Below are 14786 nucleotides of genomic sequence, written 5' to 3' on the forward strand. Positions count from 1 at the left end.
AAATCACTTTCTTTATCATTCGGTAAAAAAAAAAAAATACCAAACAGTCAAATCGAACGGTATACTTTAGGCAGCATAGCAGAGTTTTTCAAAAAACAAACTCCAGTCCTATAAAACTCTGAAAAATGAGTATTCGCGTTACGCATTTTTTTTTAAGTTAATAGATATGAAATTTATATAAAAAATTAAATTTTTAATGATTAACCTTTCCTTTTTAAAAGAAATGGGTCTCACTTGCAAAGCCAATATTTTACTTAGCATTATTCAAAACTCTCTTTTCCAAAACTCTCAACAGCAATAGAGAGTAGATAAAAAAATTTATATTCATTATTCTTATATCACATATATTTTTTATTTTATTAAATATAAAATATATAGATGATAAGTAAAATAATTCTTTTTAGTGTAATAAGAATAAAATAAAATAAAAATCTGTTGTGTAGAATAAGGATGAGTAGAAGTACTCGGTAGATTATAATGCATGTCGAGAGAGAGCGAGAGAGAGAGAGAGAGTGCATGTCTGTGAGTGACCTGGCGAAGAAGAAGCGCCATGCGCTTGTCTGCTTCACTTTTAGCTTTTGTGTGTGACAACCCGCTCACATCATGAACTAACATGCGCTTTCCTCTCTCTCTCTCTCTCTCTCTCTCTGTGGGTCGCATAGACTAAATGCTTTATTATATTAGCGAAGACGAAGAACTGGAGCACTCAAACAAAAACCAAAAGATTATAAGAGAGAGAGAGAGAGACTCATGAGCGTACTCAATTTTTTTCTTTTCTTCTAAGTATCTGATCTGCTTGTCTCTATCCCTCTCGCGCGCACTTTCCTTTGCTCATCTTTTTTGTTTACGTCCAGACTATGTAGATTGTTTTATATAATCTTTTGAAACTATCTTGGTTTCAGTTGGAATATTAGTTTAACACAAGTCGGTTCTTGTCCATCTGTGACGTTTTCTTGGATGACGCTTCAACCTCGAAACGTTGTCGTTTTTTTCTCCTTCCTCTGAGAGCTAGCTTTTGTTTGTTTTCTTTCGCTCTGTTCGAGATTTAAAAGAAACCCAAAAATATGCACCTGCCATTTCTGTTTCTTGGTTTCACTGCCTCAAAGTTTCCCGCTCTCTCTAAAATGTATGAAATTATCTCTCCCTCTCTGTTGGGATTCTATATTATTGCTTCTTAAATATTTTATTATTATTTTTTTTAGATTTTATGATAATTAGTCGTTACCTATTTATCTTTTTTCAGGGTGTATTAATTGTGCTGCACTGTTCTTTCGTTTTCTGGAAAAAAAAGTAAAAGAAGATGAATACCAGAGTGCGGACCGCTCTTCAGGCAATGAAAGCTCCTTTGAACCTTGATAAAGTAAGTGACTTTCTCTTTTGGTTTTTGTTGATACCTTTTTTTTCCTCAAAGTGAAAGGTCTTATCAGTTACAATTTCGAGATGGGTCCGTCACTTTCTCAAGAAAATGCCTTCCGCCTGGAGTTCGGAGCTTGATAGTTGAAAGCTAGCGGAAATCCTGAAATAGTGATTATATCTAATGTGTTATTTGGAATGCCTTCATTTCAAACCTACTTCAGTCTCAGTCTCAGTCACAGTTTACTTAATTTTTTAAATTCCCCGTTAGATAGACCTTCTAGTGATATACTCTCCTTCTGAAGTGAAAAAAGTAAACGCTTTTGATCCAACAAATCTGAATTGGGTTATGCACTTCTCCCAAGAAACGAATAGTTTCTTCCTTTACTCTTCTCTCTCTCTCTCTCTCAAGAGCTTGGTTTGATTAATGCCATTTGATGCTGAATTACAAAGGAGAAGATGGAGACTCAAGGGCGCAAAGTAAGGGGTGCTGAGAAACCTGTGACTAATCGACGGAGATCAAATAGAGAGAGAAAAATGGCATTGCTTCAAGATGTATTTTTCTCTGCAAAACTATTCCATTTTGATCCTTACTCCAATGTTGTCCTAACTTGTTTTTTTTTTTCCTCTTTCTTTGCTTGATCTGATTAATGAATTTTAAAGCATGCAGGTTGATAAGCTAAAGAAGAAGCTCAGGCATGAAGAGAATGTTCACAGAGCATTGGAGAGGGCTTTTACGAGACCTTTAGGAGCTCTACCTCGTCTTCCTCCTTATCTTCCCCCATATGTTAGTATAATTCCTCTCTCTCTCTCTCTCTCTCTCTCTCTCTCTCTCTCTCTCTCTCTCTCTCTGTGAACATCTATGAAAATTCAACATTCTTCGAGTGGAGAAGGGTTGACAACGCGATAAAAGTGCTGTGGGAAGAAATAAATGGAGCCCATGTGAATACGACATTCCGATCACCTTATATGATCCCTAATACTGGAAATTTCGTTTGTTATATATTTTCTTATAAATTTTAATGGATTCGGGATAATGTGGGGTGCGATTTTTGTTTGTAGACATTAGAGCTTCTCGCCGAAGTAGCTGTTCTAGAAGAGGAGGTTGTTCGTCTAGAAGAGCAAGTTGTGAATTTTAGACAAGGTCTCTATCAGGAAGCTGTATACATATCCTCCAAGAAGAATGTCGAGAATTCGAGTGATGCAATCGACCGTAACTCAGTTAAAAGCTCCAGCACCAAACATCAGCGATCGAAGTCTTTGCCCCAAAATGAGCTCAATTCAGCAACATCTACGGCCCGGCCTCAACCTTGTCTTGCCAGAAGCACAAGTAGAAAGCTATCATCCCCAGATACCTTCCCTGATCGAGCTGCTAATTGTTCCAGTGTGCCAGTGATGGAGAAACAAACTCTTAAGAAAAGCAACTCCCCTCCATCTTATCCAGAAGATCGACAAGGAAAAGAGAATTTGTTGTGTTCTAATTCTGTGAAGGACAAGCAATCTCCAGAAAAGAAATACACAAAAGTTGTAGCCTCTGTGAAGAGAGCTCCAATCAAGCATGAATCAATGGAGAAGTGTGCGGATCCTTTTCGGTCAAAGGTATACAAATTAGCACAATCCCATAAGACTGATCTGTACCTAGTTATAGTCATATTAATTGTGTACGTTCATTGTCCAGCTAGAGAGCAGATTGGTAGAGGAGAGAGCAGAGGAGAGTTCCTCGGGTTCTTCAGGGGATAGAGTATTGGAAGCTGATAGCACTCCGAACAAACTATCTGAGGATATAGTAAAGTGCTTGTCTGGCATTTTCGCAAGGATGAGCACTTTGAAAGACAAAGTAGCAGAATTAGGGGCTTTTCAATCAGTTGCTTCTCATGCAAGCAACAGAGAAACAGAGTTTAGAGATCCTTATGATATCTGTCCAGAATACAGAAACAGAGATATTGGTCCTTATAAGCATCTCTGTTCAATTGAAGCAAGTTCAATTGATCTCAATCGGACAACAAATGCTTTGTTTCTGATCCATAGACTAAAGTAAGTTCTTAGCTTTTTTGTACTGAAGTTTTAATGCTGCTGGAATTTGAACTTAGTATTTCCTCTAATGGAATCTATTCAGGTTGCTATTTGGAAAGCTTGCCACTGTGAACTTGGAGGGTCTTACTCAACAGCAGAAGCTTGCATTCTGGATTAATAGTTACAACTCCTGTATGATGAATGTAAGATATCTCCTCTTACCTATGGGCCCAGGATTATTCAAAATGCAAAATGATGGATAAATATTTTCTTAGAACACTGAATGGCTCAGGAAAAAGTGCTTTACCAACACTAGATACTTAAAAAGTCAACGTCAATTTTGTAGGCATTTTTAGAGCAGGGGATACCCAATACCCCAGAAATGGTAGTAGCACTGATGCAGAAGGTAAAGTTTATCCATCGTTCTTGTAATTCACTGCCCAATAATACTCTAGTCTTCCTTTTTTCCTTTTCCGCCTATTAATCTAGTTCTCAAATGGACAGATATCAGTTGTTCGAATTGTCTCGTGGCTTTAGTGACTTAGTCGAGACGATAAATTGTCTTCATTTTTAGAGATTCCTCATTAAGCTTGTTTACCTTACAATACATTAAGAACAAGGGTTTTCCGAGAGTAATTGACTAAACTCAGCAGTGCTTGCCTCAGGCGACAATAGTTGTGGGGGGACACTTGCTGAATGCAATAACAATTGAACACTTCATCTTGAGACTGCCTTATCACTTGAAATTTGTGAGTCATTGTCTCAACTTTCTTAAATTCCTGCCCCCACCAATCCACAATAAAGTAACTTTTAATGTGTGATTGAAATTCCTTCTTTTCCATTGTTCAACAGACATGTGCAAAAACTGCAAAAAACGATGAGATGAAAGCACGAAGCGTATTTGGATTAAAATGGTCTGAACCCTTGGTTACATTTGCACTCTCCTGTGGAAGCTGGTCCTCCCCTGCTGTAAGTTTGTATCCAATTGTGGTGATATTCTTAGGCCTTGTTTGTTTTCGCAAATGAGATGAAATGAATTGAGATAAAAGTTGATAGTTGAATAAAATATTGTTATAATATATTTTTTTAATATTATTTTTGTTTTGGGATTTGAAATAGTTGAATTATTTATTTTATTTTGTGTGAAAATTTGAAAAAGTTGTAATGATTAGATGAGATGAAAAGTTTTGTGAAAGTGAACGAGGACTTAGTTTTCTAGGGAAGTCCCCAAATGTTTTAGGAAAATAGTTTTCTAGGGAAGTCCCCAAATGTTTTAGGAAAAATTGAAGTATGACAATATGATTTCATGGGTTTTAACTATTCACAAGGTTGACTTCAATGGGAGAAGTTCCCCACAAGGATACAAGTAAAATATCTTAGTTCTCTGTTCTTAATTAATTCAATGCTTGACATTCAGAACTGATTGTTACAAGCATTATGTTGTTCGTGGTAGCTTCCATACAGTGCCATGGTATTAGGAATATGGACCATTTTTTTTTCATGAGTATGCTGCTACTGAAACGTATTGTTTTTTTTTTTTTCCTCAATGAAGGTGAGGGTGTACACAGCATCTCAAGTTGAAGAAGAGTTGGAGGTAGCAAAGAGGGACTACTTGCAGGCAGCAGTTGGCTTTACCAAGACAAGCAAATTGATTATCCCCAAGCTACTAGATTGGTATCAACTTGACTTTGCTAAGGACTTGGAATCATTGCTAGATTGGGTCTGTTTGCAATTACCTGATGAACTTCGCAGTGAAGCAGTTAAATGCCTTGAAAGAAGGGGAAGAGAACCCGTCTCACAATTAGTGCAAGTAAAGCCATATGATTTCAGTTTCAGGTTACTTCTACACCGATAAGTTTTTTTTTTTTTTTTTTTTTTTTTTTTTTTTTTTTTTTTTTGAGAATGCTTGGTTTACAAAGACATCTCACAAAAATAAAGTTCACAAACTGATGTGACAACATGTTACCACATTAGGTTGTGAGCTTTACTCTTATGAGATCTCTTTGTAAAACTTTCCTGGAGTCTGTTTGGTTTCACTAATTTTGGACGTGGTGGGGTTGTGTATTGATAGACAAGTGAAAGTACATATATATGGCCTAGCATTTGTAAGTGTGGGCAAAATACCATTACCATGAACAAATGGGTTTAGGGTGAGGTGATTGATTCATTATTTTGGGGAAGAGTACATGAATATGGTGAATTCTTTACTTCATTATATGCTTTTTGTTTCGCATTTTTCTTTTTAAAGATTTTCATCCTGATCAACTTTCAAAATTCTTGACATAATTTTGACCACTTCGCGGTGGGATTGGTCACCTTATATGATTTGATGGATTTGAAGTAAAAAGGATTTGAAGTTTAATCTATTGAGAAAGGATGGCTCTACAGCCACCGCTCCCAACTTCTGCTAGGAGCCACCGCTAGTCTTAGGATTGTTTTTTTATTTTTTTTTTATTTTTCATATATATATATTTTGACATTTTTAAATATTTTTTTAAAAAATAAAAACTACAATATTATTAAAAAATACATCCTTAATCATTAAGTAAAAAATAAAAAATAAATAAAAAATTAGGAGCGGGAGCTACCGCAGCGGGACATCTATCATTTCCCATTGAGAAATGTTCAGCTCCAAGTAGCATGGGGTATAAAAATATGGAGTACTTTTGATCACTGTGTTTCTAAAGGTAATTAGATCAAAGTTTTGAATACCGTTTTAGTTAAGTCATTGGAACGAAATATTTTGGTACTAGTATCGTTTCGAGATAGTTTATATATAAATAAATTAATTATATATGTATAAATTATATTTCAAAATAACATCAAAGTCTTAAAAAGTTAAAATATATATTTATAAAATTCAATAATACTTCTAAGTTTTCAATTCAACTATTAAAAAAAATAATCACTCATCTTCATCATGAAAATGGGAGTAGGGATTTGATTTTCAGTCCTCGAGAAAATGAGATTAAAAAAAATTAAGAAAATAGTTTTCAGACGTGAGAATTGGAGTGAAAATTACGAAAATATATTGAAAATACAAAAATTCATTAATTTTGGTCGGTACATCGAAAATTAGCCAGTATTAATTGAAATGTACCGGTACGATATTTGAGCCGGTACAAAAAACATATATTCCCTGTACCGGTCACTACCCGGCACAATAAATATCGGCCGTACCATCATGGTATTTAAAACTCTGAATTAGATTGATAACTGAAATGACCTAAAAACTATGTTTTACACTAAATTGTATATATTATAAATATGAAATGGAAAGAATCATTGTCGTATGATGTGGCTAGCAAAGTAGTCCATAACAGTCAAGTAGTCAACTCATGGATTGCAAATCGACATGTTTACGCTCAAATCCATGAATGCTTTGGAAGAACAATAAAGGATAGAAAAGAAGGCAAAAGAAACAAGATAATTGTGTCAACATCGTTTGAATAACACAACCATACAAACACAAGAAGAGTGCTTAAATCGATATTAGTTAATACTGTTGGAGAATCGATATTAGTTAATGCTTTGTAAAGAACAGTAAAGTAACCAGCATACATCCATTTCAAATAACACAGAAAATCCAAAATTCATGTTGCCTCCCTCAAGACAATAAATAGCATATCAACGACCCATCTTACCAAGCACGCTTTTGAAACAGAAAGGTGAATGTCAAGAACGATAGGGATCCAGATCAGCACACCCTCGAATAGAGACCCCTTGATCCAAGACTGAAGATTGTATGTTTTTGTCCTTACTAGATTGCTTTATTTTCTATTTTTTACCAGGTGAAACATTTTAGAATCAAAAGTCTGTCAGTTAACAAGAAAACGAACAAATTTACAGTATTTAAACAAGTTGGAGCCATATGGCCTTCACAAATAAAATAAAACCTCCCATCAAAATAAAATAAAACCTCTATGATCTACTGGGTAAAACGTACAACTAAAAAAAGCCTTTGATACCGGTCGAAACAGACAGCCCATCTACAAATAGCTTTTTTCTATTTATTTACTCTGCATTTGCCCCCACATTATTTACTTTACCTGTTTTTATGGTAACAGTGTTTTTTTAATATAAAAATCAAAATTATTATCATTTTTTCTAAAAAAATAAATAAAATAAATAAAAATACAGTAGGTCCATCTAAATGCAATTATTGTTTCATCAGGGAATACGTGCTGTTTTGCAAACTTTCATATATAATGGGAAAGATAGAATGAGTGAAAGTCTTGCAAGACGACACCAATAACTCACTTTGATGCCTATGCAAGGTTTATCACAAAACAGGGTGTATAGTGTGATATCTCTACAAAACTGGAAACCAGCAATGTCAATGATTTGCCATGACGACCTCATATAGAGGGATAATACAACAATAAACAATGTGTATGAAGGCAACTAAAAAAAAAAAAGAATAGACAAAGCTCAAATGCAGACATGTCAATGATACATTATGTACGTACTGTACCTACTCTCTTTCAATAAGCAACCTGGAAACTCGCTGAAGGGGGGGGGGGGGGGGGGGGGGCACCCAGTAGCAGGATCCTTGAGCTGGAACGTTATGGTCTTAAATCCCAAAGTTGTCCATAGTTTAGAGCAGCAAATTACGGGTGTGAGGACCTCAGCCAAATGGTGAAGGAACAGGCCCTGCAAGTGCATCTGATCTCTTAATGCTTCCCATACCACAGATAATGCATCCAGGTGCTGAGAGAGCTGAAAATTTTGCTCCACAGAGATCACAAACATCATATCCAATAGTTGAAAGCCGGCTGAGTGTGGCAGCACAGAACTGGGAGGGATCCTCCAATGGATCAATGGACTTATTGGACAAACCCCTTAGGATACACATGTCAATCAGGCTCCTCAATTCATCCTGCTTACTTGGAGGTGCCTTAGACAAAAGAAGTTCTAGCATCTGCTTCGCATAAGCATAATTCTGCACCTCAATGTTTCGTTTAATGGCAGTTCGGATACAATTTATGCGGTGTTTTGCCAGAAGAGGCAATGAACCTAAATGACGTGACAGTCTCGCCATCTCATCCTTAGCACTGATTGCACTTGGGCCTTGGACCCTCGATAACCGCCCAATTTCCTGCAGCAGAAGGCAAATGAAATGCAATCATGAAGCAGGACATATGTCCACATTAAAATAAACGACCTGAAAGCAAAAAGTCAGGTAAAATTTTAGAAAGCACAACGTCTATTCCAATTACATCTCTAATAAAATGGCAACAGTACAGAACGGTTTTCTGGAGTCGAAGCAAAACTCCTTTAAAATTTATTTACAGAAATGGCATTACAAGGTCGCAATAACAGAACTACATTAACCATCACAATTTTTGAGCTGGTTCAGGTAGTTTGAGTGGACTTAAGTTTGAATTTGTTAGTTTTTCCAGGCTAGGGAAGAAATGGAAACAGATGCTGTATATTCTGTACAATGCCTCTTTTGTAATACTTACATCAAAACATGAAATAATAAGATGTAGCATAAGCACCAACTATCAACACCAGCCCAAATATGCTAATTTAACTAGGAAACCAGGGAGCTAAATAACAATGCAACCAATAATGGTTAATAATAATAATCTTCATCTATGAACCCCTAGTGGTTGGCTCAAGTGATAAGAACCTTGGTCTTGTTGGTACACTCTCTCCAGGTCTAAGGTTCGAACTCTTAAGTGCAAATAATTCGGGGGAATTTTCCTTTAAATTACCCGAGGTACACTTGCGGGAAATTCCTTACTGAGGACTTGTGCACCCCCGAGATTACGGGACTTTTTTTGGATACCCAATGCCAATAAAAAGAAGACTTCGTCTATCTTCTCAACAATGTTGTACTTAACAAATAGAAATGTTTAATTTCTTTATGATTGTAATCAACTGAGTAACAAACTAAGAACATTAGCCAAGACACATCAATCCCTCTTTGCTATTCAGCACTACCAAAGGCCTGAGGTACATATTTCCAAACCTTCTCCATAATTTGTAACCAAAAAACTCAAGTAAACATGTAGTTGCAACAAATCAACAAAGCCTCTCAAAGTGTTGGCTATATTGGCATTTAATAAAAGGTCAATTCAGATAGATGCCTTGTGTTTTCTTATTTAGACATTAAAAACCAAATTTTAAATTTGATGATGTTGTAATATGTGTACATTTAAATCCAAGATCTACGCCAACAATTATGGACATCTTCAGTCATGCTTTTTTGTATTCTTCATTTTACACTTAGAAGACATGCTAGCTCAAGCAGGGTCTACATCAACAATTTTTGTCAGTAATTTGATGGGAAGTCAAATGGAATAGGTTCAGTTTTGTATACTTGGCTTTGCCTTGTTACTTGTCTCAATAAAATTTTTATTCATAAAAAAAATAAAAAGTCAAATGGAAGTCTCACATTGAAATTGACTCAATTCAGTTTTTGATATTATCAAACTAAAAGCTGAGGTTTTAATGTCAAAATGAGAAAAAGCACAGCCAGCTTCTACAAGAATTTCCGCCTATAATATTAATGAATAATTGTTAAATAAAAATTTTTCCACCAAGTTGGCTTCTGTCACTTGAGCATGACAAGTAGCCACAAAAAAGGAAAAAAAAAAAAAAGATCATGTCCACATCGACCCAACAAGAAAATTCTAAAACCTCACCCCTATATATATATATATATTTTTTTTGTTTTTTTTATTGGCACCAGGTGTCCAGGAACAACATCCCAACTAATCTCGGGGGTGCACAAGCCCTTGGTAAGGAGTTTCCCGCAAGTGCACCTCAGGTAATTCAAGGGAAAAATCTCCCAGTCTGATGGCCCTAGAGATTGTTTACACCCAAGGGGATTTGAATATTAAACTTGGAGGGAGCGTACCCCCAAGCCCAAGGCCTTTACCACTTGAGCCGATCCCTATATTTCAAACCACAAACTTTGAATGCAGGTGCAGGTTTGGGGCACAAGACAAAACACAAAATTCTCATCTCATCTCATCTCATCATTACACCTTTTTCAAATTCCCATACAAAATATAATAAACAATTCAACTTTTTCAAATCCCAAAACACCTTTTTCAAATCCCAAAACAATAATAATATTAAAACATAATATTTTAAACTTCAAAACAAAACATAAAATTCTCATCTCACCAAACCTGCCTAAATGGCCACAACTCTGAATGAGGAATGTTTTACCCCTTATTAATACTTCCCTTCTACTTAATAAAGATAGGCCACCGAGATGGTATCTATAACAGGAGCCAAAGAAACCCAATGGTTCATGTTCTTGCCAGTTCAATCATCTGACCATGTCCAAATTTGGATTTAAAGGTTACTGCACCCAATCTTTTTCTGATGATGAGAGAGAGAGAGAGAGAGAGAGAGAGAGAGAGAGAGAGAGCCTAAGACCCAAATATGCACGGTGCAATAGTCCTCTATATCAAGATAGGATGACAAATTGGCATCAGTAAGGCATTATAAAACAATACGGAAGATGAAAACTGTTTCAAACAACAGAAAAAGCCAATCCTATGGTTCTACAGTCCTTTGGCCTCAAGAAACACAAGCTTATTGTATTTGATCTATGAAAACTGAATACACATTATAATACCTGGAGAAGAGTAACTGCTATCTTGTACTGAGCACATATGGTTGCTTGAGCTTTAATATCAGCTCCACGAGATTGATCCTTAGCCAGTGCAAGAAAAGCTTCATCGAAACAAGATAATGCATCTGAAAGTTGATTCTGCTCAAGATGTGCAAGTCCAGTCTTGAAACAAACAGAAGCAGCTGCCCCACGAGGAACCTGTAATGAGAAAGTCACGAAACTAGAAAGAATAAGGCAAACTAGATAAAAACACGTCCACCAGGCATACATGATATGCCAAGGGCAACCAATGGGCTATAAAAAAAAATTCCACTCTTTACATGTACAACTCATGTTTGAAGAAAAAAAAATGAAAATTGAAAAGAATTTAGAAAGAGGATGTACCAAGAAAAAAAAAACAAGAACTTAGATGATGATTGACTGAGGGATGTAGTTTACATTTTACAGGTTACTGCATGACTTAGGCCCCGTTTGGACAGTGAAAGAGTTTCATCTCATCTCATCTCATATACAACTTTTTCAATTTTCCACACAAAATATAATAAACAATTCAACCTTTTCAATTCCCAAAACAATAATAATATTAAAAAATAATATTCTAACAATATTTTATACAACTTTCAACTTTCATCTCAACTCACTATCCAAACGGCACCTTAATTAGCATAGGAAACTTATAATTGGCAAGTGTTTTACCCTAACTGTTTATAAAGAATCATAACGAGGCAAAGTGGCGAGTAGGAATCCTCCCTCTTAAACTTCATTTTCTATAAAGACAATGCATGCATGGATTGTGTCTATATTTACCTGTCCAGGACGTACAGAATATGGGGGCGAGGCAGAAGGGACAGGAGGTTTTTCTGAATCTGCAGAGCTTGGAACTCCAAGGACACTAAGATCAAGAGGTTGTGTAGAAAGTGGGACCTGAGTGGCCACAGCTGCTTGACCCAAGGGTTGTGGGGGTACACCACCATCAGGAAGTCCAATGGACTCAAATGGAACGATAGGTTGTTGGGTGGATTGAGGAGGAACACCACCATCAGGAAAACTAATATCAGCTTCAGATGCATTAATCCGGTTAGGTGTTACCTTGTTTTCGATACCTTGAGAAGCTTGATCCAATTTAGAAAGATAAGTTCCAGGAGGAGGCAGTGAGGCTGCAACCTGGAAGGAAGGTATTGTATTCTGGAAAAAGTCCTCTGGAATAGGTCCAGCTGTAACCCCCATACCCACAGCTAAAGAAGCTGGCTGAGATACTGTTGCAGACTGCGTCAATGAGTCGGTGCCAAAAGGGTCACCAGGGGCAGATGAAGCAGTTGCAGTCGAATTTCCACCAGTAGGAGGAGGTTGGAATAAAAGCTGGCCAAGGTCTTGAGATCCACCACTTAATGACTTGGTCCTACTTATGGGCGGACCCAACCCTTCGGCAAGTTTTAACTGTTTTGTGGCTTCTTTAATTTTATTCACATCCACGGTAGTAGCGGCAATTGGCTTGTCACGTATTCTGATATGTATCTTTTTAGTTTTTGATGCCCCCTCCTCATCACTGCTGCTGCCATCAGCAGCAGCACCATACATTGACTTTTTAAATTCTTCTGCTGCTTTAGCCTGTTCGTCTGCAATAGTAGGACTTGCAAATTGTTTGCCGAGGGATCCCAGACCTAGCAAGGAATCAGCCTTGGAGTTACCATCAGGCACTCCATTGGACTTACGAGAATTAACTGAAGGCATTTGAAGACCATTTGGCTTGTCACTACCTACAGGTGTAAAAGCTTTGACCAAGCTGTCGTCCCTTACTTCTACTATGTTGCCTCTTCCTTTAATTGAACCGACATAAACACCAATATGATCTGTAATAACAGATGGGATAGGACCATCGTCAGTCTTCATGTATGGCATCACTTTCTCAGCCAACTCCCACTGAGGTATACTCTTCAAGTTAGTAGGGGTTTTGATTTCCCAATTCCCACCACCCCATTCAGGGCCTTTGGGAACCATACTTTCAGCTGCAAAGTTGGCAAAAATGCCTTGTGTCCATCCAGTAGAGCGGACTCTCAGAATCCTTTCACAGTATCTCCTCAATTCTGAATCAGTGCCATCCTCTTCCAACTTTTGAGCAAGACGCCGCATAGCACTAGGGTTAAGGTGGCATATAAACAAATCAAGCATGCTTTCGCAGTCTGCTATAACCTCAAAAGTTTCTTTTGCACTGTCAAACTGACCAAATCTGCATCTCCCCGTAATTAAGAAATCAAAATCCGCTCCAAATTTATAAATAAGGAAAAAGGGATCACTTCAAGAGCTCAATATTTGAGTCTTTGGTTGCTGGATGTAAAAGAAGCAAGCATATTTTATACCTAGAATATCAAACGCACTCATACAATGTGCTATTATTGATATTTACATTACAGTACACAGGGCCACAATTTTTTTTTTTTTTTTTTTTTTTAACAAGTGAAATAAAGTTTTATTGAATCAAGCAAATAGGCATACTCCGAGTTACAGGCACAAATTACTTACACAGTACAAAGAAATATTAACAATATAAGAATATGATATTGAGAATGAACAAAGCAAATGTCCAACTATGGAAGGTTTACTAACATTAGTTAGAGTCAGAGTACGTTGCTTGTTTAGCAGTTGTACAAGAGGCTGCTTGGTTGACGGGATTTTTTCAATGCCTAGAGGTTACAACTCTTGCAAATAAAGCCGTTAAGAAATAGAGTAATGATATACACCACACTCTCATCCTACTTTAATCCCACTATGTAAGATGTGACACATTTATCACCATTGGATGATCCTTTATTATGGTAGTGTGGTGTATAAAATTTTCCTAAGAAATATAATGATAGTATGGAAGCTTTGGCATATGCCAAGGATCCCAAATACCATGGCAGAACCAAACACAAATATTCAATTTCACTACATTCGAGATATTGTTGCGTGAGGTGAGGTGATCCAACAACATATCTCTACTAGCAAGATGGTAGCCAATCTTCTTATGAAGGCTACTAGTAGAAATGTTCTTCAAACCCATGTTAGAAGTTTTTCAAACTCCACTTGAGCTCTTGATCTTGAAGTGTGGAATTATGCTCCCTTTATATTTATTTATTTTAATCACTAGCACTACTTGCCCATGGTGAGTGGGTGATACTTCTCCCTAATTACACAAAAACATAGAAAGTATTACCGACGAAAGAAGGAACAAACAAGTATGACAACAACCAATAATTTTCATCAAACATATCCCATATTCTAGACTTCCCCCCCTAAGGACAGTCTAGCATGCCCATTAAAGAACAGATCCCCTAAATTTGATTTCTCCAAAATTTCAGATATTCTGAACTTACTAGCTAGAGCGCACATAATTCTCCATGGTTATCATAACACCCACCATTTAGTTTTTAATAAAATGATAGTCAACTTACACATGGTCATCTCATCAAGAAAACAGATGTTTTGCAGAACAAGCAATGAGAAAATCAAGCACCTACCCCAGCATATAAGCCAAACATTCTTAAGTCCCACTTAAGGAAAAGCCAAGAATTTATATACCAGCTCAAGATTGATTATGAAAAAATTATATATATATACATATATAATACAATAATTGCTACAGACATGCAACAGAACTACATCCGGAAAAAGGAATTTGGCAGGGACAATCAGAATAGAAAATATTCACATGAAATTCCAGAGTATATTAGAATTACATGAAAGAATTTTGGCACCTCTTATTCCATATACCTGCTTATAATGAGATTCAAAAGGAATAAAAAATTAAAATAATTACTAGTAGAGACGTCATGAGACACCGCTC

General features: G+C 36.5%; 2 protein-coding genes across 6 annotated transcripts in view; one reads left to right on the forward strand and one right to left on the reverse strand.

The window, feature by feature from the left end:
* The first annotated feature begins 517 nt into the window (after positions 1–517).
* Positions 518–5578, forward strand: LOC121249407. Of its 4 annotated transcripts, none has more exons than XM_041148127.1 (11): positions 518–1126; positions 1244–1360; positions 1807–1908; positions 2024–2140; positions 2416–2952; positions 3032–3387; positions 3470–3569; positions 3713–3772; positions 4032–4115; positions 4219–4369; positions 4615–4890. In XM_041148127.1, the coding sequence occupies exons 2-11, from the start codon at positions 1301–1303 to the stop codon at positions 4620–4622; spliced, it is 1575 nt and encodes a 524-aa protein (XP_041004061.1). In that variant the 5' UTR covers positions 518–1126; positions 1244–1300; the 3' UTR covers positions 4623–4890. The 4 variants fall into 4 exon arrangements, with proteins under 4 accessions (XP_041004061.1, XP_041004065.1, XP_041004053.1 ...); XM_041148131.1 differs by lacking the exon at positions 4615–4890 and adding an exon at positions 4578–4611; XM_041148119.1 differs by lacking the exon at positions 4615–4890 and adding an exon at positions 4919–5578 and having other exon boundaries at positions 521–1126; positions 4219–4335.
* Positions 5579–7589: 2011 nt separating this feature from the next.
* The window catches only part of LOC121249223, a 30308-nt gene continuing 23111 nt past the window's right edge, over positions 7590–14786 (reverse strand). For both annotated transcript variants that reach the window (XM_041147944.1, XM_041147948.1), the window contains exons 23-25: positions 11771–13190; positions 10967–11161; positions 7590–8464 (exon numbers count right to left, since the gene is read on the reverse strand). In XM_041147944.1, the coding sequence (XP_041003878.1) occupies positions 7994–8464; positions 10967–11161; positions 11771–13190 (2086 nt within the window). In that variant the 3' untranslated portion in view covers positions 7590–7993. The remainder of the gene's footprint in view (positions 8465–10966; positions 11162–11770; positions 13191–14786) is intronic.

The sequence above is a fragment of the Juglans microcarpa x Juglans regia genome, chromosome 1D (assembly GCF_004785595.1).
Source record: "Juglans microcarpa x Juglans regia isolate MS1-56 chromosome 1D, Jm3101_v1.0, whole genome shotgun sequence".
NCBI lineage: Eukaryota > Viridiplantae > Streptophyta > Magnoliopsida > Fagales > Juglandaceae > Juglans > Juglans microcarpa x Juglans regia.

What these genes read in the sequence shown, in the direction of transcription:
- LOC121249407 (XM_041148119.1), top strand. Translation starts at nt 1,301, where the DNA reads ATGAATACCAGAGTGCGGACCGCTCTTCAGGCAATGAAAGCTCCTTTG. An exon ending in ACAACTCCTGTATGATGAAT is followed by an intron (nt 3,570 to 3,712) that starts GTAAGATATCTC and finishes TCAATTTTGTAG; the next exon opens with GCATTTTTAGAGCAGGGGAT. An exon ending in TGCCTTATCACTTGAAATTT is followed by an intron (nt 4,116 to 4,218) that starts GTGAGTCATTGT and finishes ATTGTTCAACAG; the next exon opens with ACATGTGCAAAAACTGCAAA.